The sequence below is a fragment of the Theropithecus gelada genome, chromosome 15 (genome assembly GCF_003255815.1).
Source record: "Theropithecus gelada isolate Dixy chromosome 15, Tgel_1.0, whole genome shotgun sequence".
NCBI lineage: Eukaryota > Metazoa > Chordata > Mammalia > Primates > Cercopithecidae > Theropithecus > Theropithecus gelada.
Genome location: NC_037683.1, coordinates 86,174,025 through 86,201,163, shown reverse-complemented (window position 1 = coordinate 86,201,163; position 27,139 = coordinate 86,174,025). Strand labels below are relative to the sequence as shown.

Sequence of the window (27,139 nt, the reverse complement as noted above, 5' to 3'; positions counted from 1 at the left end):
AAATGACTGGCTTGAAGTCAAACAGCTAATCTGCAGCAAAGTAAAGACCAAATTCAGAGTTCTTAGCATATATATTGTATCAGGATATTAATGCTCCAAATGGCCTTCTGTTTTTCAATGCCTCCCAACCTACCACATTTGAGTTGTACAGTTGAAACCTAAGAAATCCATGATGCCTGCTCTTTTTTGATGTATCTAAATTCCTTTCTTTTTTTCCTAGAATGTTAGACATTTAGCAAGTTTGTCTGTAATTTTATTTAATACATATTTATTAAGTGCCAAGTGGAATGCAGGAGTGAACAAAACTAAATTTCCCATCTGTTGCGAGAAATGAACATGAAATAAAATGAATTAAGATTGCATCAAAAAATTAAAGATATAGTATTTCAGATAGTGGTAAGTGTTAAGGAGGAAATTAAAGCAAGAAAGAAATGGCACCGGGAGTGTGTGAAAGGGGGTACAATTAATGAGCTGATGTATTTTAATTCATTGCCACTTAATAATTGCCATCCAATATTGAGAGACAGGGAACCGAGGGTTAGCCACTCCTAAAACATGCCCAATCATGTCAGCAAGCTATCCATCAGCTGTGTTATCTCCCTATGGAGCCTCCATTTTAATTATACAACGCCACACTTAACCAGCAGGAAAACCTGCCTCCAATCTAGAGAGGAATGGATAAAAATCAGATCCTAGTTGAAACCGTTAGAAACCAGAATATGGTAAGATTATACTCAAAATTGTTTCAAATGCTATCCCTTTTTTTAGATTATTATTTTAAAAAACTATTTACTATTTTTATTTACAATATTTTAAAATTTTTATTTGCCTTATTCTAAGCCTAAAGCACTGATAAATAGGTTTTTGATTGGCTATATTCTCCTTCCTTCCTTCCTATGAATATTCCACAAAATAAATGCACAATGTGAATATTCAGATAGCAAGCTCCTGGATGACTATTGCTTATTCTACTTCAGAGATTTGAAAATGAGGTTTTAAGACTTCTCTTTTCCTTCCTTCCTTCCTTCCTTCCTTTCTTTCTTTTTCTTTCTTTCTCTTTCTGTCTTTCTTTCTTTCTTTCTTTCGAAACAGAGTCTCATTGTGTCACCCAGGTTGGAGCGCAATAGTGCAATCTCAACTCACTGCAACCTCTACCTCCCGGGTTCCAGTGATTCTCTTGCATCAGCCTCCCAAGTAGCTGGGGCTACAGGCTCTTGCACCAGGCCTGGCTAACTTTTTATACTTTTAGTAGAGATGGGGATTCACCATGTTGGCCAGGCTGGTCTCAAACTCCTGACCTCAAGTGATCCACCCACCTCAGCCTCCCAAAGTGCTGGGATTACAGCCGTGAGCCACTGCTCCCAGACCAAGACTTCTTCACTTTTTAAACATTGTTCATTTTGATTACTGTCTAACATTCATGAGAGTATATATTCTCAATGTCATGTTCATTGCCAAAATAAAATCTCTGGTTCCAAATAAGATGACTCAATGTCATTGTGCACAATAGTGACTTCCCTGTATAGGAAAGAAAACCAGGTTAGAATGCTAATGTTTTGGACTAAGGTAGAACATGAGAGTGGGGTCCCCAGTATTGTCCTTGGTAAGTGCTAGCAAATCTTCACAGTGATGAAAGCAGGCATAAACAACATTTTTGTTTATTTGATTGTTTTTGTTCATTTGTTTCCAGTCTTTCCAAAAGTCCAGAAACTGAGAAAGGCATCTGATAAGCGTATGAGCTATTTCTCTAAGACAACCTTCTCCATCTGAGATCTGATGAGCACTTACTTTCAATAGCCTTGATTTTATTTTCCCATGGGATACACGCAGCTTTGAAGTTCTCAAAATCACGGAGGAATTTTACCCATTTCTGAAAAGAAAGTCAAATACAACAGTGAAGTCTAACCTCTTGATTTATTAAGATGTTTATCCCCTACCTCAAAACACGACAATGCAATGAGCTTGGAAATGTCTCTCTGGCAGCAAATACTACTTTCTAGTCAAAGGGGGAAACAGTAGGTTTCACTTGTTTCCCTGTTCTCCACTAACCCTAGACCAATTTAATTCAACAAAAAACTGTTTATCAACCCCCTGTTTTGTGGAAAATATGCTGGCCTCTCATAAAGAGCTATTTATTATATAAAACAATAAGAAAGCAGGGAATTAGCATATAATAGGGTGATTGGAACAGAGTGTGTGTTTAATTAGTTTTCATTGTATGGAGGACTCAATATGAATAAATTTTATTTTCTGTCTTTTATTTCCAGGTCCTGTTTTGAAAGCCTTCTGATCTACCAGGGTAGTTTGTGTACAAATAGGTGAGTTCAATACAAGATGGTAAGTTCTATGACATGAGACACTTCAATCTGGTAGAGGCAGAATAGTCAGCTTAATGGAAACAGAAGAAAACAAGTCACAAATTCTTTTTGCAAAAGGCCTTCTTTCTATTTAACTCCAGTGTTGGATCATCCATGGTCAAGAGGACCACCGGGAACAATGAGAATGTGGCAGAGAATTTTGCATGTGTGCACATTATGCAGGGATGAAGTAGAAGCTGGACAGGCACTATTGTCTAAATAATAGCATGAGACAAGTCTGAAGTTCAAAAGATTGCCCACGCTTTTTTTTCCGTCTGTCTTCTGCGGTGGAACCACCACGAAAACACAGATTTTCTTTAAAAACACTTATGGGAAAGACCATCACTCTTGAGTTTGAACCCTTGGATACAACAGAAAATGCAAAGTCCAAGATCTAGGATAAAACAGGAATTTCTACTGATCAGCAAAGACCGATCTGGGTTGGCAAGAAACTGGAAGGTGGATGTGCTTTGTCTGGATACAACATTCAAAAGGAGTCTACTCTTCATCTTGTGTTGAGACTTCATGGTGGTGCTAAGAAAAGGAAGAAATCTTACACCACTCCAAAGAAGAATAAGCATAAGAAAAGGAAGGTTAAGTTGGCTGTCCTGAAATACTACAGGTTGGATGAAAATGGCAAAATTAGTTGCCTTCATCAAGAATGCCCTTCAGATGAATGTATTGCTGGAGATTTCATGGCCAGCCATTTTAACAGACATTATTGTAGCAAATGTCTGGATTATTGTTTCAACAAACCAGAAGACAAGTAATTGTGTATGAGTTAATTTTAAAAACAAACAAACAAACAAAAAAAGATTACTCATAACTAGAAACAGCCCAAATGTCCAATCTACAATAGAATGGGTAAATAAATTGTCATGGCATCTTTATACAATAGAATACCACACATGAATAAAAATGAACTATAACTCCCACAACAATGTGGATATATCTTGTGAACATAACATTGCATCAAAGAAGCCAAAAACAAATGCATAGATACCATATGATTCCATTTATTTAAACTGTAGAAAAACAGACAAAATTAATCTTGTGTGTGTGTGTGTGTGTATGAAAGTTAAGATATATGACTTTATTCACAAAACTTTATGAAGTACATTTAGCTTACAGTTGGTATAACATTTGTAAAGAGGAGATAATAATATCTATGTTCCTGCTTTACTGTAAGAATTAAATATAACTTTATAAAGGAATTCAATTCAGGGCTTGGCACATAGTAAGTGTTAAATAAATGTTAGTTGCCTTTCTGTCTTTCCCCCAAAATCTATATTTGTATCAGTATATCATTTTTTTTTCTTATTTTCTGTCCACTGTATAGTTGATGTTCCTGGTAGAAAAAAGCTATATAGACACTTTGAGGAAAACAACTTGACCAGAACCCCTTCACTTCCAGAGAATGAAAATGAAAAAGGATGCAATCTTTTATATTGGGAAGTGCTAAAGTCACACAAGTAAGTCTTTTGCCATAAATCTGTATTTCTTGACTTATTTTTCATTTTAACTTCTCTAAGAATAATTTTTTAAATCTCCCCTGTAAATTTCAATACCACAGATATACTGTGTATATACTGTATGAGTATTTGTGTTTTATATATACAAAACGTAAGATTTTTTTCACCCCTTTAGAAAAGAATCAATGTTCTTCTTAGAGGCAATATGCCATAAACCAGACAACTATAAAAATACCTACCTTGGCCATCATCATCTTAAATGCAAACCACCGTTTTCCTTTTCCTTTCCCAAGAGCCCCTTCATTTTCACTCACAAATTTTTTTGCTTCCCTGAGAAAATAAAAATAACATAAGGGATAAAGGGAGGTGAGTTGCAATGACTAGAATATAGAAGTAGTGGACAGTTGATTATACTGGGCCTGCAGTCTTATTTCTTCTAGATCCCTCACAAGTGAACCTAGACTGTGTTTTATAACCTAGAGATTTTCAATTCATGTTTAAATTTTTAAATGCTGACCAGAAAAAGTAAGATATTTTAGCTCACTTATTAATTAGCTGGAATCATTGAAAAGGAATTGATGCTAAATGTCATAATAGAGAACCTTAGTTCTTTTCATTTCTATCACATGTAAAATTGAGTCTGAAGTTTACATCAGATTCTGGCAGTCAAATGTTTATTTTAAAATACTTCCCTTTCTTCTTTTTAAAGAATTCCTTTAGAAAAAAAGAAAAGGGCAGAGAGGTTAGGTCAAACTGACATAGAACACACTTAATGACCTGGTACTTAATCCTGTTAAAAAAAAAAAAAAAAAAAAAGCAATTACGACCTACAACAGAAAAATCATTCTGTAAAGTAAATGGGGTTAAGAAGAGAAAGAGAGAGAAATTGAATACTTTCAGCCTCACATTCAGAAAGGGCTTTAAATGTAAACTTTAACATTACTCCCAAATATTTATACATTTACAGCAGTTACATTGGTTTCTTTGGTATATATAATAATAAAACATTAATTCATCAAAACATAATGCAAGCATGCTACATACACTACAATTTTTGTAACCTTGTTTGATCATTGTTATAGACTGAATGTTTTTGTCCCTATCGAAATCTGTATGTTGAAATCTAATCTCCAATGTGATGGTATTTGGAGGTGGGGTCTTTAGGAGGTAATTGGACTATGGGGGTAGAACCCTCATGAATGGAATTAGTGCCCTTATAAGTAGTGGCCAGAGAGCTAGCTAGCCCTGCTTCCACTATGTGAAGACACAAGGAGCCAGCCATCTGCAACCTGGGAGACGGCCCTTGCCAGAGCCCGACCATGCTGGCACTTCGATGTTAGACTTTCAGCCTGTAGCACTGTGAGAAATAAATGCCTGTCGTTTAAGCCACCCGGTCTATGGTCATTTGTTCTATCAGCTTCAACTGACTGGGACACTCATATTTGTTGTTTGTTTGAAAAACAATTTACCAAAAAAAATTACAAAAAAGAAAATTACAAATAGAGGCAACCCAGGCTTGTCTTCACCTCTCAGGGGCTGCAGAACATATAGTTTAAGTGATGGAGTAGCCTCTGTCACGGTAGAAACAGATAACCCAAGCCTGGATTGTGGTTCCACAAGTGCAGTGCTGTCCTCAGTTGGATGGCCCCTGGAATATGTGGTTTTACAGACAAGGCCCTTCAACATATGACTATAATTAAACTCCTATTAACATATAAAGTCAACTTTTAGAAATGAAGGGTCTGGCTAGGCGCAGTGACTCATACCTGTAATCCCAACACTTTGGGAAGCCAAGGTAGGCAGATCACTTGAGGTCAGGAGTTCAAGACCACCCTGGCCAACATAGTGAAACCCCGCCTGTACTAAAAGTACAAAAATTGACCAGGTATGATGGTGTGCACCTGTCATCCCAGCTACTGGGGAGGCTGAGGTAGGGGGATCACTTGAGCCTGGGAGGCAGAGGTTGCAGTGAGCTGTGATTGTGCCACTGCACCCCAGCCAGGGGCAACAGAGTGAGACTCTGTCTCAAAAAAAAAAAAAAAAAAAAAGGGGTCAGTGAGGAATTTTTTTTGTAAGATGTTCCCTAGTATCAGTGCCAAACTCAGAATTTTACAATACACAGTGACCAAAAAAACAGCATACACCTGCTGACTTAACTAATACTAGGGAGTGGGGCCTCATTACTCATCTGTACATGTGCGCCCACCCATATTCTGGCATAAAAATGTAAGCACAGTGGTAAAGATTCTCCTTGGTCACCAAACAGAACTCCCAAATCAGTTTCCTGATAGCAGATACAATACCTTGTCTTACTGTAGCTTCCATCGCATTGACAGTTGCATTGACCACAGGGAGTGTTTAATAAATGTAAACCTTCTAGAAACAGAGCTGATTGACACAGTTTGGGGTAGATGTAGACAAGGGAGTATCTAATAATTTTATTTTCCACAATAATTAATGCTTGAAAGCAAAGTCATTCCCAGACTTCGGGATTGCACCCTTTATCATTAACCTTCTCTGAAACTCAATTAACAGACTAGTCTGGCCTTGTTGTCAAACACCCTAACACTTGACATGACCTCTGTGCTGGTAAAAATTAGTTGAAAAACAATTTCTAAAACCTTTTGCATGTTCTAAAATATCCAATAAAGCAATGGCAAAAATTAGAAGCTGAGTTCTCATGGCTGGGTTTTTAGATTCATGCAGTGAAGAAAATACATCCTATCTAAGCATTAACAATGTGTTTTAGAGGTGATAAGACAGGAGGGAGGGTGGCAGCCAGCAGGCACTTTCTAAAATGGTGAACTGAAGCCTCTAAGCAGAAAATCAGGCAAGTTGGCTTCTAATCCTGTCTCTGGGATCTGTCTCTATGACCTTGCCCATGTTTCTGATGCTCTTTGTCCCACATACATGAGTGTCTGGCTTTTCAGAGGAAAGCACGCCTGCCTCAGACTCACACAGACCTAGGCAAGCTCTGACACAGGTTCCCTCAGTTACTGTGTGACTTTTAATAGGTCAAGATTTCCCAGAAAACAAATGGTCAGGCAATCGCACCCCTGCTTGCTAAGATGGTGGCAAGAACAAGGTGGGATCATAGATGTGAAAGTGTTGAAAGGATTATTACACAGTCAATTCTACGGCAATGCTGGTTTTGAAACCATGACCCTGTTCTAACATAATTGATATATTACAGAACAATTTGATTATAACACAAGTTTGGGGTTTGCTTATGTGTGATTCTATCCACAAGAAACACCAGGTAGATGCAGAAGACTGCACCAAGCTAAACCAAGCAGCGTAGGAATACACAAAATCCATACACCTCATCCATCAGCACTTCCCCACACAGGTAGAAAAGCCACACCTGCTCACAACTGGGACAGCAATGACTCTCCCCCCAACACTTCTCAAAAATTCACAAACTGCAACCCTTTTGAAGGCCAGCTTCCACAAGGGAACGTTAGATCTTTTTCAAAGTAAACTGCCATATTTATTGTAAATTTCTTAACCATTAATATGAGTAAAATATTGCTGTCATTGTTACTAAATTCCCATATTTTTTGTAATGTGCCACTAGTGATGTTTCTATGTATTGTGTGCCTATCCCCATTTTTTTTGTAAAATGTGTTTTTATTGCCCAATTTTGCATAGTGTGGGGATTTTTAGGAAACCATACATCATGTTATGGCAGAATTGACGATACTTCAGTTATTTGGCATCAAGAATTTTGAAATTCATAAAACTAAGTATACAGAGGAGCTATCATATTAATCTCTAGTATAAAGAACACATATAAATAGAGAAATGGAAATCCTTCTTAGTAGTAAAATTAAAGTTTGTTTTTCAAATGTAATAAAGTACTCACTTTCAGGACATCTCCACTGCTCTAGGTATTTAACAGATAATTTAAAATACACCCAGTTTTGCTTATTAGATTTATATCACTTTCCAGATAAGTGGTCAATTCAAAAGCACAACTTTGTTCTAAACAGAAGTGTAAAGAAATAGCTACTCCATATTTCTACCAAGATTTTTAATTTTGTGAGCTTGTGAACATTAAACTAGCAAAACTTAAGAGACAGAGAAGGAAGTCAGGGTAACAACCAAATTAAAACCACTACAAAATTAATTATAAACTCGGTTAATAATCTGGAACCCTATCTACATGGCATTAATGAAGCTTTTGTCATATGTTATAAATACAATTTTCCTTTGAACAACATAAACAAGTTTTATTTTTGTCTCTTCAATTACTATTAGTTTTCCTTGATACTAGGTATAGTTTCATATTTAACTTTCAATTACTACCCCTCCCTACCCTCAACATATATACCTTGATTCTGATTTTCAAACAAAAGTCCAGACTCTATTACCTATTACATAATCTCAGGTATGAATTTCTTCTCTTCCCTAGTGCTCTACCCTCTCCTTCATTCTCTGAGAGATCCCCACCTCCCCCAGTTTTATACCAAAGAGGTCCCTGAGCAGCAATTCTAGCTAATCCGTGCTCCCCATAGCCCACCCAAGCCAGAATTACTAGACTCAACTAATCAGATATGTTGGGGATGGGTTTAAAATAAAGCCAAGGGGCAGAGGGTGGGCCAAGAATAATTGTTTAGCAAGAAGGGATTCTTTATCCCCCATATCTGATGCTCATAGGATGTAAGAAAGTACTTTCGCAGGTTACAGGCCTTCAAGAAGGGACACTGGGCTGCAAGATATCAGAGACTCAATGAGAGGGCATGCCTTAATACCAATTTGAGGACTGATCTTTGCAATGAGTTGGCATGATTTCAGGATGATAAAAAACTAGTATCACCCAATTCTATCCTCCTCAATAACAAATTTCTTAACCAGAAAACATATTTCATTGTACAATTAGAAACAAGGTACAAAAACAAATCCAATATGAAGACAAACATTGATCAATACAGAGCACTAAAGTATCCATGACAGATAGCAGAATCTAAGAAAATAAAGAACAGTCTTTAGAACACTAAGATGCAAGAAAACATCTTTACATATATGTCTTTCTACAGCTAATCGATTCTCCTACTCATTTGTATTTATCTGTATAATTTAAAGAAATTTTTCTACATGGTTGAAATGAAATAGGCTTTTGTAGATAAACTTTGAATATCTATTGGCCTCAAAACATCCAAATGTCTGACTGAAACAAATGTGTACCACCTCCTTGAATTACATTCAACAAAAGCTACCTGCCAAGACTGTAATCTGGTCTTCAGGTCTCAGAGCTCAAGCAAACTGTGCTGCAATACGCACAGCTCTCTGAGCTGTAACCCCAGACCCAGTGATAAATAATTGAGCGAGGTCTATTTAATGACAATGATACCTGACCTCATCATTCATTTATCAATCCGTTGTGTTGGTAATTAGAATAATTAGGTTTCATGGTCTTTCAAGAATGCTTTCACAGTTAGTTGAAGAAGCACACACTGGACTAACTTACAAAATAGATAATTTACCCATAACACATGATACAACCATGATTACACAGAAGAGTTAGGTCATGCTATGCTGCCTTTGACACATTCTCATCCCAGGAAACATGTTCCTCTTTTGAGTTAGGTTCAGTTGACTTTTCTTTCCTCTTGTTTTCAGTTTGATAGTATGATTGAGCAACCAATTGATTGCTCAAGTAAATGAAAGACAATTCAGAACTGGTGTTTAGGCAACTGTAATCAAAACTTGTACTCTTGAGCAGTTTCCAGTGAGGGGACCAGAAGAATGAAAAGTCTTTTCATAACAAACACTGCCATTTAAAAGAACTTAACCAATAGTCCAGAGAATCTGGCTTCTCCTGAAATATTACTGTGGGAGTGAGTTACAGAGGTAAGAAGCTACTTGAAGGTACAAGGATTAAAAATAAGAACTAGAGGCCTCCTAGATAATACAACTTCATAGTTAGGCTGGTAGAATTACTGAAAATTATCTCAATACTGGAAGTGATTATTCAAAACACATCTTTTTCCTAAGGTAAATGCTGATGGCGGTAGCTGGAATGGTTAAGATGCCCAGCTGCTTCATCCACAAAATGGAGATAATAGTAGCTACTCTGTAGGATTGTTGCATCCATTATAGAAAATAATGTATATAATGTGTTTAGCTTAATCCATGGCAAATAGCAAAAGCAGTATAAGCAGTAACCATTACAGTAGTTCCCCCTCATCTGCAGTTTTGCTTTCCACAGTTTGTTACAAGTAGTCAACTGCAGTCCAAAAATATTTAATGGAAAATTCCAGAAATAAACAATTCATAAGTTTTAAATCGTGTGCTGTCCTGAGTAGCATGATGAAATCTTTTGTCATCCTGCGCCGTCCAGTCAGGAAGTGAATCCTCCTTTTGTTCAGCAAATCCACACAGTCTGCACTCTCCTCCTGTTAGTCAGTAGCCCTCTGGGTTCTCAGATTGATTCTCACAGTATCACAACGCTTATGTTCCAGTGACCCTTATTCTACTTAATAATGCCCCCAAAGCATAAGCTTAGTGATGCTGGCAATTCAGATATGCCAAAGAGAAGCCACAAAGTACTTCCTTTAAGTCAAAAAGGGAAAGTTCCCAACCTAATAAGAACAGAAAAAAAAATGTATGCTGAGGTTGCTGAGATCTATGGTAAGACGTCTTCTCTTCCTGAAATTGTGATGAAGGGAAAGAAATTCCTGCTAGTTTTTCTGTTGTACTTCAAACTGCAAAAGTTATGGCCATAGTGTGTGATAAGTGCTTAGTTAAGATAGAAAAGGCATTAAATGTGTGGGTGAAAGACATAAACAGGAATATGTTCTCACTGACAGCAATCAGGTTCAGTAGTATCCTTGGTTTTAGGAATCCACGGGGAGTCTTGGAAGGTATTCCCCTCTGATAAGGGGGGATGGCTGTATTAGCAGCAAGAGTACTAATAGGGCTGACTGCAGTTTTTATGCTGAGTCTCCAAACTACGAAGTTGAGAAATAACTAGATACTTCCAGGCAAAACCCCAGCCCATTTCCCCTCAGAATGTTACCCCATTGAAAGTGGGAATTGTTCTTGTTAGTAAGCAAGGAGGAGAGGATTCAACCCTCCAACTGAGACCCAAGGAGAGGGCCCAAGTGTTGGGTCTCAGAAGCCCCAGTTATGACACCACCTGGGAGGAAGCAGTCAGGAATTCTAACCTGAGCCCTGCTCCAGCCATGCTATGCTGCTGCAGAGAGCTTGGGCCCGTGGGAATCTCTCTCTCTCTCTCAATTTCTCCTTCTCTCCAAGCAGAAGATAATCTGAAGATATCCAACTGTGTTTTCCCTCAAAACTGAACATGTTCTCTGTAGCACTAAATTGTAAAATGTTACACTTGGACAACATTGTATTAAATTCTGTGATCCCTATCTCATGTCATAATTGGGACAGGGGTTTGAATCTTGGCTCTGTCACACACCAGGTGTGTGATTTGGGGAGCGTTACTAAATGTCTTTGATCCAGCTTCCTCACTTGTAAAACGGGATCAGCAACAGTGACTCAAGAGCTGAAGCACACTGAGTGTTGGCCATCTGCCAGGCACTATTCATGTCCATCATCTCACTTCAGCCCCTCAAAATCCTGAAAGGTGGAAACTATTATTATCCCCATCTCAGAGATAAGGTAACTGAGGATTCTCTAAGTAAAATAAGTATCCAAAGTCACCTACTAAGTGGCACAGCTCTACTCTTTTTGAGCTCAGTGTTCCCAGTTTCCCCAGGATAACACCAGTGTTTACCTCATGGGATTGGAATAAGGACATACGTACAAAAGTTGAAACAGTGTAAGCAAAGCAGTACCTGGCACGCCATGGGTAAATGATGCTTTTAGTTATTATCCAAAGATATTTATCTTTTTTTTTTTTTTTTTGAGACAGAGACTGACTCTGTCTGCCCAGGCTGGAGCACAGTGGTGCAAATCTTGGCTCACTGCAACCTCTGCCTTCTGGGTTCAAGCAATTCTCATGTCTCAGCCTCCTGAGTAGCTGAGACTACAGGCTTGTGCCACTACACCCAGCTAATTTTTTTTTATTTTTAGTAGAGACAAGGTTTCACCTTTTTGGCTAGGCTGTTCTTGAACTCCTGACCTCAAGTGATCCACCCGCCTCAGTCTCCCAAAATACTAGGATTACAGGTGTCAGCCACTGTGCCCAGCTGATATTTATTATTTTTCATAGGAAATGTTTATGATACAATGTCAAGTAAAATTTTAGAATACAGAACAATTTGTATACTCTCATTATAATTACATAAAAGTAGTGTGCATCAATGATCAAAGACTAGGCAATTATGCAAATGCTTGGTTTCTCCATTTTCCATACTCATTATATTACTGTCATTCAGTTTTGTTATCAGTAATAAAATATAAATTTTGTTTATTTTAAGGCACTGTGCCATATGCAGAAAGAGAAATAAAATAATGTGGTCCTATGCTTTTCTGCAAGGAATTTACAATCCCATTAAAAAGCAAAGACATAGATAAATATTTAGGGCACCATCTAATTACTAACAAACAAGAATAGTAAAAGTAAACATAAATGCTACAAGATCGAGATGAGAGATGGAGTGGTATCAAGGAATCCTGAACAAAGGGAGGATTCAGTTACATGGTCAAAGGAGTAGGAAGGACATTTTGGTGCAGGGGAATGATATAAGCAAAAGTGAAGAGATGAAAATGTACCTGGGGGCTTCAGATAGACAACGAAGAGGACATTTTAAATGCTTTAGAGGAGGAGCTGGCAAGCCCTAATGTCAGGTTCAGCAGTGCAGAATTCATTCTGTTATTAATAAGGATCCAGAGTATTTTCGAGCAGGAAATTGATGTGTGTAATACAGTGCTGTGAGAAAAATGTTTCAACAATGATATACAGGGTAAGTTAGAGAAAACATAAGATGAAAGGCTGGCTGCAACTTGATTTATAATGCATCAAGGCTTTTATATATGCTGTTTCCTTTCTCCAAGATGCCCTTCCTCTTCTCCTACACCTGTTGTCTTCATTTTCTTTATCTTCAGTTCTAGAGTTAGGCCAACACTACAGCTCCTCCACAAAACCTTTCCTGATCCTTTCTTTCTTTCCAACAATCCCCTCCACCCCCTAGGTACTGTGACTTAACCGCTGCCCTTTCTGCAGTAGTTATCCCAAGTGTTACTTTCTAGTCCATTGCACTGGAATCTCAAAGGTCTATATTTTTTGTACTAATTTCCCAGTACTTAATATAGCACCTGGCATAGATGTGAATTTCAATAAATGCTAATTGAATGAATGAACATCAGTGAGAAGACCAGATGACTGCCAGGTCGTGGCCATTGGCACAGATGTGAATTTAGCACCTGGCATAGATGTGAATTTCAACAAATGCTAATTGAATGAATAAATACCAGTGAGAAGACCAGATGATTGTCAGGAACTGGGCCGCACAGCAGGCAAGTGGTGGGCGAGTGAGTGAAGCTTCATCTGCTTTACAGCCACTCCCCATTGCTAACTCGTATTACCACCTGAGCTCCTCCTCCTGTCAGATCAGCGGTAGCATTAGATTTTCATAGGAGTGCAAACCCTATTGTGAACTGCACATGTGAGAGATCTAGATTGTGAACTCCTTATGAGAATCTAATTCCTGATGATCTGTCAGTGTCTCCCATCACCCCCAGATGGGACCATATAGTTGCAGGAAAACAAGCTCAGGGCTCCCACTGATTCTACATTATGGTGAGTTGTATGATTATTTCATTATATATTACAATGTGCAGAATAAATGTAATACACTTGAATCATCCTGAAACTATCTCCTCATCCAGCCCCAGTAAATGGAAAAAAATTGTCATCCATGAAACTGGTCCCTGGTGTCAAAAAGGTTGGGGACAGCTAAATTAAGTCACAATCTCTAGGACTGGGATATGGCATCAATATTTTTTTAAGTCCACAAACGATTCCAACGTGCAAGTTGAGGGCAGAATACTGAGCTGTTGGGCTCAGAAAATGATATCCTGAATGTGCTGCCTTGGCATGCCAGCCACCTTGAAATAAAGGACACTGGAAGGCCTCAGAAGCAGCGTCAGAGCCAGGGTCTCTCCGACCTTCTCCTGCTCTCCTGCCTGTCACTCCTCATTCTTCCCCAAAACCAGCCATGGAATTCAGAGTTCCCCTTCCTCAGGGCAGGCCTTAGAAACTAAAACCCCCTTTTCACCAAAGCCAGCCATAAAAACAAGAATTATTACTCTAACCTTCTCTACCTTTCTATCTAGAAGGTGGCCATAAAGAAATTCTATGACCCACTCTTGGTCAACAGTAGGTCAAGGGAGGAAGAAACACTCTCATATTTGTTGCTGACAAAAAATGTAGTCTTCATAATCAAAAAATATATATTTTATCTGTAGAGTTGTACTATCTAAAAGGAACTATACCAAAATAAGCCAGGAGGGGGAAGAGATGTTACAGCAGTGAGGACAAGAAGAATCTGGGCAGGTATTGCTGGGTTTCCCCACTCATCATTACTATTCCATAATTCCTTGTTTGTCTAATAACACTGCTACATGGCTGTTCACTCTTTATTGAATCTAAGCATAAAAATGGACAGTTTCCCTGGGGACTTCAAATCTACATTCTGAAGGCTTCCATGTCATATAAAACTTTGGTTAAATAAATGTGTTATGTTTTTCTCTTGTCAAACCTCTTTCATTACAGAAGTATTGTCTGTGACCTTATGATGGGTACAAAATATCACATCTTTCTGCCCCTGCAGAACTAACCAAATTTTGTTTACTGCGACTACCAAATTTAAGAGGTAAAGAACTCTTAAATTTAGCATGTTGGTCAAGCAATTATTGGAAGATTGGGCTAAACAGCTACTATATTATATATAATTGTTTTGTTGTCTCCCTGAACTGGCAGTAAGTACTCTACATGTTTCGATACTCAATAATTGTCTTTGGTAAATAACTACTTTTCATGTCCATACTTTATCTCACATCTCTAAAGAGTAACTACCTGACTGACTATCTGAAAACAAGCAGTAAATAAACTAAGAACAAGCAAAAAAAGAATTGCATGTGCATTTTTATAACCTCTCAACTTTTTTGTCTGATGTATTTCAGTATAGTTCCTTTTGGATAGTACCACTTCACAGGTAAAATACATATTTTTTAAATTACTAAGACCTCAAAATTTTTACCAGCAACAAACATGAGAGTGGCCTATGTACAAAGATTTCTTAAGGGAATTTTTTTTTCTCTAGTTCTGATGATACTCATGGAGATGTGTTAAAGTCAGATGCTAGTGTTGATGAATAATTAAAGCAAGTCTTGGACAGGTCAAATTTGTATGAAATTCCAAGTTACTGCCACAGAAACTCTTCAGACTCGGGATGACTTCTTTGCTCCCTGGAGCTCTAAAACAATGCTAATTTTCATTGCTGGCTTAACTCTGATTTGTACCTGATTGCTTTAAGAGTCAATTTATGGTTTAAACAATCTTTTTGTTAGTATTACAGCAGCAGGGGAGAAGAGAGAGGAGAACATACAGGTTTCCCCAGGAGCTACAATACTGGTCACAGCACAAACTGTGTTTTCTTCATAGAAAGAAACCAACATTTTGGAAGGTTGTACTATTATCTGCTAAGATCATAGAAGGGTAGAGACAATGTGGAGGGTAGCAGAATATGGCACCCCAAAATAGGCTGTATCAGGATTATGTGCCATATTATGCCAAAATATGCCAAAAATATGGTATAAAGATTATTTTGAGCTGAAAGCAATCAAGAAGAAGCATACACAAGAAAAGATCTCTGCTCTCCCCCTTTGCCTAAAAGCAGGAGATAAATATATAAAGGCATTATTTTCATTCCCCTCTTACCAGGAAGGACAGAAGTTAATCACTGAAGACTATTCCAGACCTATCAGTCAAGAGAGGGCACCAGAGGAATCTGCACAACAAGCTTTATTAAATAGTCCTTATTTTCCATTAGTTCTCCCATATATTTGCTTTCCCATCATTTGCCATCCGAGAAACTCAAAGTCCTTTTTGTCTTGTCACTTCTCTAAAAATGTATTGTTCTTTTGTTAAGATGCTATGTAAACTCAAGTTCTAACCTCCTCTTTCAGTTACTCATCCCTGTGTGGTCCCATGAGTAAGAAGGATATACATGGTAGTAAACTTCTGCTTATTTTTCTCTTGTTAATCTGTCTTTTGTCAGTCTGGCTTACAAGGCTCCAGCCAATAAATCTAAAATTGATGGAGGGAAAAAGAATCTTTACACAATTTACAACCAAATTATTTTAATGAATTCTTTCTTAGTGTGAAGCATTTTATAATGGTAACTTTATAAATGTCTCTCTGGATAGTCTCTTTAAGCTCTATGAAAATGATTTTATGTTTGTTTATTTTTTGCCTTTTGTTTTAATGAATCAGTTGAGCATGTTATTAGCAACACTAATACCTGAAGGCAGGGATAGTATTATGTGGGCTGCAGAGTTCCAGGCCATATTTCTAAGGCATCCCTGCCTACACTTACTGTTCTTGTGTTGAGCAGAAATGAGATTTGGGGAGAACGTGACCTAAAACCCACAAATAAATCTTAAAATCACCAGCCCAAGAATAAGAAGGAAACGCTATTTAAAACTGTACCTCAACAATTCTAATCACCAAAATGTTGCAAAATGGTGGAATATCACCTTACCCCTTTACTGTGTGAATATTTTTATTAGAAGTAGGTAGAAATGGCACTGAAATTATAGATTGCTGTACATAGCTATGAGGAGGATCCACCCAAAATTCTGGCTGATAAACAAATTCATTTTATTTCTATTATTCTTTCATTCTCCCTTTTACTTAGTCTTTTTTTGTTTTTTCAAAGTAATTACTGGGTATGTTTTATGTTCTTAATGTGTTAAGTGTTTAAAAGAAATAAAAGAAATATATGGATTCCTTTCTATAACTTAAACTATATTAAGAAAAATGAGATCTAGGCCCATGAAATAGTTACATAACGAAGCAAGACAGCCTTGAAGTGAAAAGGGAGAGGACAATGGAGGCTTGAGAGTTGCTGAAGATATTATAGATGAGATAAGAATTCAAATGGATGCTAAAAGGCTAATAGAATTCGAGTAGGCAGAGAGGGCATTCTAGGCATTGGTTTGCAGGAATTTCTCTAACAAAGGAGACATTTCCACCATGAATCATACACATAATCTCATATTCTTAGATATACTACCATTCAGCTCTTTGCAAGGCCATCTACGTGGCTTGGTAGACAGACTGTGTTAATTTTGCTTGCCTCATGTGCATTCTAATCAAATGCATTCTAATGAATTCTGAATACTGTGAAACAGAAAAATTCACAAAGTGCTGCCCCATAGTGAGAAGAAGCATCCTGCATTGAAAGTGTGGGTAGCATGTTTCAACACAATATCTGTGTGTTTATATTCTTCTAAATATTTCTAAGCATTATAACTGTTTTTTCAAAACATTTTTCAAAATGTTGTGTAGTGATATTTAGAAGTGCTCAGTCTAAATTTTTCTTTAAAAAAGTCCTTAGTTTTCTGTTGGAACAGTGTATTCTATCTTTTGATCTATCAGTGGACAATAAATTTAAAATGATGCTTTTAAATGATGGCAGTTCAATGAGCTCTGCAAATCACTGGAACTACCTGGTAAATTTGATCGTTTGCCACATGACAAACTCAGACACGGAAGACTGTCCTAAGCAATTGGGGAACACAGCTCAGGTAAGGGCACCCTCAAAGGACACCATGTTCCTATGTGAACTGGGCTTTCTGCAGAATTAAGTTGTAGTAGTATTTTCAGTGTCCTTCCATAGCCTCCCTTCTAACCTGTCCTGATCCTTGTGACCAAGTACTGGTCAAGAAACACAATAAGAGTGTATGCATAAAATGTAAAAGTTAATTCATCCAAAGAACCATGTATCTTTATGTAGATATGACTGCCTTTGTGTATATATACATTATATATACATGCACACTTATAAATATATGTAAACTTAGGCATATATATTATGAAAGCATCATAAACACAACTATTTGAAATAAGTGATTCATACTATTTAAAATTTCTAATTTTTATAACTATAAAAGGGAATCTTGGACCCCTTATATTTGAAATGTAAAACTATTCCCCTTTCTTCCTTTCACACAATTTGTTATGATATTTGTGATGGTTAATACTAAGTGTCAACTTGATTAGATTGAGGGATACAAAGAATTAATCCTGGGCATGTCTGTGAGGGTGCTGCCCAAAAAGATTAACATTTGAGTCAGTGGGCTGGGGAAGGCAGATGCACCCTTAATCTGGTGGGCACAATCTAATCAGCTGCCAATGACTATAAACCAAGCAGAAAAACGTGAAAATGAGAGACTGGCCTAACCTCCCAGCCTACATCTTTCTCCTGTGCTGGATGCTTCCTGTCCTCAAATATTGGACTCCAAGTTCTTCAGTTTTGAGTTTTGGGACTGGCTCTCCTTGCTCCTCAGCTTGCAGACAGCCTGTCGTGGGACCTTATATATATAAAATATATATAATATGTATTTTATATATATTATATATATAAATATAAAATATATATTATATTTATATATTATATATATTTTATATATATATAATGTTTGTGTGTGTATCCTATGAGTTCTGTCTAAGAGAACCCTGACTAATATAATATTCAAATACAATGTTATTCAAAATTTATTTTAATATGTGCATTTTAATAAAGCTTAACTATTTTATTTTATTTAAGCCCCCAAAATAGTATCTCACTTGCCATTGCTTGGTCATATACATAAAGATGGCCACAAAAATGCCTTGATTGTTATCTTGTTACAAGCTTCATAAAACCCAAAGGTTATCTTCACAAAAAGTACCTTACCTGAGATCTGGATAACTCTTCCCCAAAACAGCAAGGACATATTTCTCTGATTAATCTTATTTTATGCTTATTAGGTGCACATTTGCTTCCCTTTTACTGTTAATGTATTATGTCAAATGTATTTAAAAGCATTCCTAGATAATTTCACGATAATTAATGTATTTATCCTTTTAACCACCTTTTCAAAAAACATAATGGATAGTCTAATAAAAGTTGTGAAAATCAACTGTTACTGACAGCTAAAATTCTAAAGAGTACACATTTGATAAATCATTATCAAAAATCATTAGGGGACAGGATGCCCTGGCAAGCTCAGAAAATTTAATGCATCTTACTATATATAATATGTTGACTGATAATACCACAGAAAATAGGGTACAATGAAATGTAATTAAGAAGATAATAGTGACCATGATTTATCTATCTGAAAAGAACTTCAGAACTTTTTTATGTCTGATATTTATTATTATCATTTTATACTGTGCTAATAAAAAAATCCTTGTTTATTTGAAGTTTAATATTTGCTATGGTTTGACTATGTCTCCTAAAGTTTATGTGTTGGAAAGTTGATTGCCATTGTAACAGTAGTAAGAGAAGGGACTTTTAAGAGACAATTAGGCCATGAGGACTCTATTCTCATGAATGGATTAATGTGGTTACCATGAGAGTGGGCTAGTATCACAGAGTAAGATCCTGATAAACAGATAAATACAGCCCCATTTCTCTCTGTCTCTCATCCTTGCTCACCATGTGATGCCTTCCACCATTGGATGACCCTTGCCAGGTGCCAGTGTCATGCCTCTTGGACTTCCCAGCCTCCAGAACCATATGCCCAATAAATTTCCTTCTTTATATATTACCCAGTCTGTGGTATTCTATTATAGCAGCAGGAAACTAAGACAAAGTTGTTTAAATTCTTGATAATTAAATGTTTGTGGAAATTAGTGAATAAGATTGCCAAGAATATTGGAAAACATCTTTGAATATTATCATTTTAGACCCATTTTTCCCAATGACTAATATCCTCCTGCAACCATATGGGCACAACCTCAAGATGATTTAACTAGGCCATGTGCTTGAGATTTTGAGGCAGTTATGGGAGTAATAAATGCCTCCACAACTTTCTAAAAGAAATAGAAACAGGAGCTCAGTGAGCCACTTGAAAAGTCTGCCAAACTAAGGCAGAGACAAGAATATATCCAGGTAACTATGGTAAAATGGTACATGCATAACTAAGAAAGATTAAACAAATCATGAAACAGACAAGTAAAGGGAATTCTTGGTAGACAAAAGTATATTTAGCCTATGTTTTACAGCTGACTTCCTTAACAATTGAGAACATTTTCAAAACATGCAAATCCCAAGGAAAAAAACACTAATTTTTACATTTGGCTTTTCTCAATGTCCTTCCAGGGAAAATTTCAAAATATTATTTGAAACGTATTGGTAAAGTTAACCACAATAATTTGCTAAGCACCCGTAACAATACAACAAATATTAATAAGATAAATCCTGAGACAGAAAACTGTCAGGGACATTGTTCTTGTTTAATAGAAATATGCAAGACGCAGGATAGTTTATAGCTGTAAATACTTATTCCAATAGAATAAAAATGATGAAGCAGGCAATTGTGGTAGATAAACTCTAATGTGAATGGCAAGAGATTTCTGATCTCAATCAAGAATTGATTTCTCTTGAATAAAAAGTGTTCCACTTTAAGATAAAATTTAGAAAGAGAGAAATGAGCAGGAGCAGAGAAGATGAAAGAAAAACTGAAACTCTCTATGCATGCTAACAGATGTGGGAGGAAATTCTAAAATATAAAACAAAAATCATTTAGCAGTTTTTTTAGTTTAAAAAAACTAGGATAAGAAGTCACTGATGCACTTTCAGCCTTTGTCTTCAGTCTTCATATTATGGAATCATTGTTTTTCCTTCTCACAGGCAGTTCTAATTCAAGCATTTCATAGTTGATTATAGATTAAATAAGAGAGTTATTTTACTTTAACCTCTGCTTTTAGTTGTTCCAGATTAGTTTTACCTAAGTTGAGTTCATTATTAAAACCCCCAAAGAGATACCGAAGTTGACTTATGCTGGCTCACACAAAACCATTGATTATGAAATTTCCCAGAATTTTGTGAGCTGGCTCTAACTGTTGGTAGCTTGAAATTGGCTATAGTAGAAGTATTTACACCATGGAAATTGGCAAACACTATAGATCAGGGCTTTTTACCAGTATATTTCTGTCCTTTACTCACCTATTCATCCAGACCCTTTAAACATCCCAGTCATGTTAATTGTTCTTCTACTTTGGAAATGAATGTCCAACAAAAAAAGACATTAACATTTTCACCCACAGAGAAGACATTAATTAAATATTGTGTACAAAGCACTATGCTAGTCCTTGAGACAATAAAGAGCTATGTGATACATTTTGTGCCCTGAGGAACTCAAAATCTCTTCCGAAAGGAAGGAGATTTACATACAATTTTTAAAAATACAACACAATGCTGCATAACACAAGAGCCAAATGAATAATCAAGAGAATTCATTTGAATTTTATTTCTATGGGTGTTGGCAGAGAAAGAAGCTCAAACAGGAGATAAAGTCAGGCATGGAAGAAACATAGGATGCCAAAAAATGGAGAAGATACCAGAATGAAGTGATAACATGTACCTGGCATATCTATAGGAGAAGATTAATCTCATTTCACTGGAAAATATGGTTCAAATTAGAAGGAGTGTGGCACAATAGAAAAAGCCTGATGTTTTAGAGACAGAGAAATCTGGATTTTAATCCACTCTCACAGTTAATAACTATGTATGGTTACCTTACCTCTGTCAATCTCAATTTTCTCATCTGTAAAATGGTGTAACTTTGTTTTCAATGTTCTCATGAGGATTAAATGAGTTAATGTGTAAAACATCTTCTAGTACAGGACACGATATATAGTAGATACTCAAAAACATTTGGAGATGGTTTTGTCCCTCTCCAAAACCTCATGGTCATCATCAGTAATTAATGAGAGGTTGCTTTGGAAAGGGAGTTGGAATTCAGATTGTGGAGCTCACTGATTTTTTTAAGCAAAATTGACTAAATTTTTTTAATTACTAGGGAGACATTGAAGGGTTTGAACATGGGAATGACATGTTCAAAATGGTATTTAAAAAGAACTCCATGGCTATAGTGCATGTACAGTGACTTGGAGTTACATAGACTTGAGTTCTATAATGTGAGTTGGCTAAATTATTTGAGACCACTGAATTCTGCTATTGGAAAAGATGGAAATCATTAGAAATGTTCAACATAGATAATAAGTAGCTCTTGGCTTGGAATATTCAGGTGAAATTCATACGTAGGGACAATTTCATAGGCCTGTGACCTGCACTGTCACACAGGGCCCCATACTCAGATGGGCCCTGTGCTTAGTTTTATGCTCTGCTATTGTCATGATTGGGAAGAAATTACAATTTTTCTGAACCCTCATAAGTTTTTAATTGAGACAGTCTCCTGTAAAAAATGACAGATTAACCAGAGAAAAACAAACAAGTCTATTAATATATGAACATCACGCAGGTGAAAAGTAACTCAAGGCAGTGTGGCTTAGAATCCTGGCTAATATAAAATTTTCAACAAGATCAATACATTGTAGAGAAGTGACACGACAAAGAGGAAAACAGTTGTAGGCTTCCAAAGGCCAGAAAACTCAGTGTTGTTGGGGGGGGGCACAGTGGGAATGAGACCAGCCTTTTGGGTTGCATGGGAGCTAGGTGAGGCTTGTAGCTACCAGCTTTGTCCACTTTCCTGACAACCTGCATGACACAGCAGAGGCAGCCATAATCCTCCTGGGAACATAACTCCATTGACCTGAGAACCACACCCCCATCCCCACAGCAGCCACAGCAAGCGCCACACAAGGAGAGTCTGAGGTCATTTGAACCTAATTCCTCTCCCACCTGATGGTCCTTCCCTACCCACCCTGGTAGCTAAAGAAAAAGTTCATATTCTCTTGGGAGTGCTAGAGCCCCACCCACCACCTGATCCACCCCTATACTACCACAGCTGATGCACTCTTGAAAGTGCCACCTCCTGGCAGGAAGCCAACTAGCACAAAACTAGTGCATTAAACAACTACAACTAAGGTACCTCACAGAGTCTATTTTACTCCCCTGCCACCTCCACTGGACCAGGTGCTGGTATCCACAGCTAAGAGACCTAAAGATGGTTCACATCACAGGACTTTGTGCAGACATCCCCCAGTGCCAGCCCAGAGACCAGTAGCTCCACTGGGTGGCTAGATCCAAAAGAAAAATAACAATCACTACAGCTCGGCTCTCAGGAAGCCACATCCCTAAGAAAAGGGGGAGAGTACTACATCAAGGGAACGCTCTGTGGGACAAAAGAATCTGAACAGCAGCCTTGAGCTTCAGATCATTCCTCTGAAACAGCCTACCCAAATAAGAAGGAGCCAGAAACACAATTCTGGTAATTTGATAAAACAATGTTCTTTAACACCACTAAAAAAATCACACTAGCTCACCAGCAATGGATCCAAACCAATATGAAATCCCTGAATTGCCAGAAAAAGAAAAATCAGAAGGTCGAGTAGTAAGCTAATCAAGGAGGCACAAGAAAAAGGTGAAGTCCAACTTAAGGAAATAAAAAAATATGATACAAGATATGAGGGGAGAAATCTTCAGTGAAATAGATAGCATAAATATAAAACAACACTTCAGGAAATAAAAGACACACTTAGAGAAATGTAAAATGTGCTGGAAAATAAAAGAATTTTAAAAAATGAATAAAGCCTCCAAGAAGTTTGGGATTATGTTAAATGACCAAACCTCAGAATAAGTGGTGTCCCTGAGGAAAAAGAGAAATCTAAGTTTGGAAAACATATTTGGGGGAATAATAGAGGCAAACTTCCTTGGCCTTGCTAGAGATCTAGACATCTAAATACAAGAAGTTCCAAGAACACCTGAGACATTCATTGCAAAAAGATCATCACCTAAACATATAGTTATAAGGTTATCTGAAGTCGAGACAGAGGAAAGAATCTTAAGAGCTGCCAGGTAAAAGCACCAGGTAGCCTATAAAGGAAAATCTATCAGAGTAACAGCAGATTTCTCAGCAGAAACCCTATAAGCTAGAGGGGATTGGAGTCCTATTTTTAGCCTCCTTAAACAAAACAATTATCAGCCAACAATTTTGTATCCAGAGAAACTAAGCTTCATAAATGAAGGAAAGATACAGTCTTTTTCAGACAAACAAAGGCCGAGAGAATTTGCCTCTACCAAGGAGCACTATAAGAACTGCTGAAATGAACTCTAAGTCTTGAAACAAACCCTGGAAACACATCAAAACAGAATCTCTTTAAAGCCTGACTCTCACAAGACCCATTAAAACAAAAATACAATAAATAAGTGAATAAATAAAAAAACAAGGTATTCAGGCAACAAATAGTATGATGAATAGAATAGTACCTCACATCTCAATACTAACGTTGAATGTAAATGGCCTAAATGTTCCACTTAAAAGATACAGAATTGCAGAATACATAAGAATTCACCAATTTGCTGCAAAGATAGCCAAACAGGAACAGCTCTGGTCTGCAGCTCTCAGCAAGATCGACCCAGAAGGCGGGTGATTTCTGCATTTCCAACTGAGGTACCCAGTTCATTTCATTGGGACTGGTTGGACAGTGGGCGCAGCCCAAGGAGGGTGAGCCGAAGCAGGGCAGGGCCTCGCCTCACCTGGGAAGTGCAAGGGATCGGGGAACTCCCTCTCCTAGCCAAGGGAAGACACTATGGACTGTAACGTGTACTCCGGCCCAGATACTGCACTTTTCCCATGGTCTTCGCAACCTGCAGACCAGGAGATTCCCTCCAGTACCCACGCCACCAGGGTCCTGGTGCTGGGTTTCCAACACAAAACTGGGCTGCCATTTGGGAAGACACAGAGCTAGCTGCAGGAGTTGTTTTTCCATACCCCAGTGGTGCCTGGAATGCCAGCGAGATAGAACCACTCACACTCCTGGAAAGGGGGCTGAAGCCAGGGATCCAAGTGGTCTGGCTTGGTGGGTCCCACGCCCATGGAGTCCAGTAAGCTAAGATCCACTGGCTTGAAATTCTCGCTGCCAGGACAGCAATCTGAGCTCGACCTGGGACACTTGAGCTTGGTGGGGGGAGGGGCATCTGCCACTGCTGAGGCTTGAGTAGGGGGTTTTACCCTCACAGTGTACAGAAAGCTGCTAGAAAGTTCGAACTGGACAAAGCTCACCACAACTCAGCAAGGTCACTGGACCCAAACTGCCTCACTACATTCCCTCCTCTGTGGCCAGGACATCTCTGAAAAAAAGCCAGCAGTCCCAGTCAGGGACTCACAGGTAAAACCTCCACCTCCCTGGGACAGAGCACCTGGGGGAAGGGGAGGTTGTGGGTGCAACCTCAGCAGACTTAAATGGCCCAGTGTGGCAGCTCTGAAGACAACAGAGGATTTCCCAGCACTGGGTTCCAGCTGCAATAAGGGACATGCTGACTCTTCAGGTGGGTCCCTCACTCTCAGGTATAATGACTGGGAAACACTTCCCAGTAGGGGCCGACAGACACATCATACAGGAGAGCTCTGGCTGGTATCTGGTGAGTGTCCCTCTGGGAAAAAGCTTCCAGAGGAGGGAACAGGCAGCAATCTTTGCTGTTCTGCAGCCTCTGCCAGTGATACCCAGGTGAACAGGGTCTGGAGTGGACCTCCAGCAAACTCCAGCAGACCTGCAGCAGAGGGGCCTGATGGTTAGAAGGAAAACTAACAAACAGAAAGGAATAGTATCAACATCAACAAAAAGGACGTCCACTCAGAGACCCCAGCTGAAGGTCACCAACTTCAAAGACCAAAGGTAGATAAATCCACAAAGATGGGACAAAACCAGCACAAAAAGGCTGAAAATTTCAAAAACCAGAATGTCTCTTCTCCTCCAAAGGATCACAACTCCTTACCAGCAAGGGAACAAAACTGGACGGAGAATGAGTTTGATGAATGACAGAAGTAGGCTTTAGAGGTGGGTAATAACAAACTCCTCCGAGCTAAAGGAGCATGTTCTAACCCAATGAAAGGAAGCTAAGAACCTTGAAAAAAGGTTAGACAAATTGCTAACTGAAATAACCAATTTAGAGGACATAAATGACCTGACAGAGCTGAAAAACATGGCACGAGAACTTGATGAAGCATACACAAGTATCAATAGCCAAATCCATCAAGCAGAAGAAAGGCTATCAGAGATTGAAGATCAACTCAATGAAATAAAACAAGAAGACAAGATTAGAGAAAAAAGAGTGAAAAGAAATGAACAAAGCCTCCAGGAAATATGGGATCATGTGAAAAGACCAAATCTACATTTGATTGGTGTACTTGGAGGTGATGGGGAGAATGGAACCAAGTTGAGAAACACTCTTCAGGATATTATCCAGGAGAACTTCCCCAACCTAGCAAGGCAGACCAACATTCATATTCAGGAAATACAAAGAACACCACAAAGATACTCCTCAAGAAGCGCAACCCCAATAAACATAACCATCGGATTCACCAAGGTTGAAATGAAGGAAAAAATATTAAGGGCAGCCAGAGAGAACGGTCGGGTTACCCACAAGGGGAGGCCCATCAGACTAACAGCAGATTTCTCTGCAGAAACCCTACAAGCCAGAAGACAGTGCCAAAATTCAACATTCTTGAAGAAAATAATTTTCAACCCAGAATTTCATATCCAGCCAAACTAAGCTTCATAAGTGAAGGAGAAATCAAATCCTTTACAAAGAAATGCTGAGAGACTTCGTCACCACCAGGCCTGCCTTACAAGAGCTCATGAAGGAAGCACTAATCATGGAAAGGAATAACTGGTACCAGCCACCGCAAAAACATACTAAATTGTAAAGACCATCAATGCTATGAAGAAACCACATCAACTAATGAGCAAAATAATCAGCCAGCATCATAATGGCAGGGTCAAATTCACACATAACAATATTAACCTTAAATGCAAATGGGCCAAATGCCCCAATTAAAAGACACAGACTGGCAAATTGGATAAAAAGTCAAGACCCATTGGTGTGCTGTATTCAGGAGACCCATCTGATGTGCAAAGACACACATAGGCTCAAAATAAAGGGATGGAGGAATATTTACTAAGCAAATGGATAGCAAAAAAAAAAAAAGCAGAGATTCTAATCCTAGTCTCTGAAAAAAGAGACTTTAAACCAACAAAGATCAAAAAAAGACCAAGAAGGGCATTACATAATGGTAAAGGGATCAATGCAACAAGAAGAGCTAACTATCCTAAATATATATGCACCCAATACAGGAGCACCCAGATTCATAAAGCAAGTTCTTAGAGACCTACAAAGAGGCTTAGATCCTCACACAATAATAGCAGGACACTTT

The 27,139-nt window shown here is 38.1% G+C and overlaps 1 protein-coding gene and 1 pseudogene across 1 annotated transcript in view; one reads left to right on the top strand and one right to left on the bottom strand.

The window, feature by feature from the left end:
• Positions 1-27,139, bottom strand: part of TMC1 (transmembrane channel like 1) — a 183,527-nt gene that overhangs the window by 94,936 nt on the left and 61,452 nt on the right. Inside the window, exons 6-7 of the mRNA XM_025358883.1 lie at positions 4,069-4,159; positions 1,789-1,870 (exon numbers count right to left, since the gene is read on the bottom strand). Of these exons, the coding sequence (XP_025214668.1) occupies positions 1,789-1,870; positions 4,069-4,159 (173 nt within the window). The remainder of the gene's footprint in view (positions 1-1,788; positions 1,871-4,068; positions 4,160-27,139) is intronic.
• On the top strand, positions 2,472-3,127 carry LOC112608529 (annotated as a pseudogene).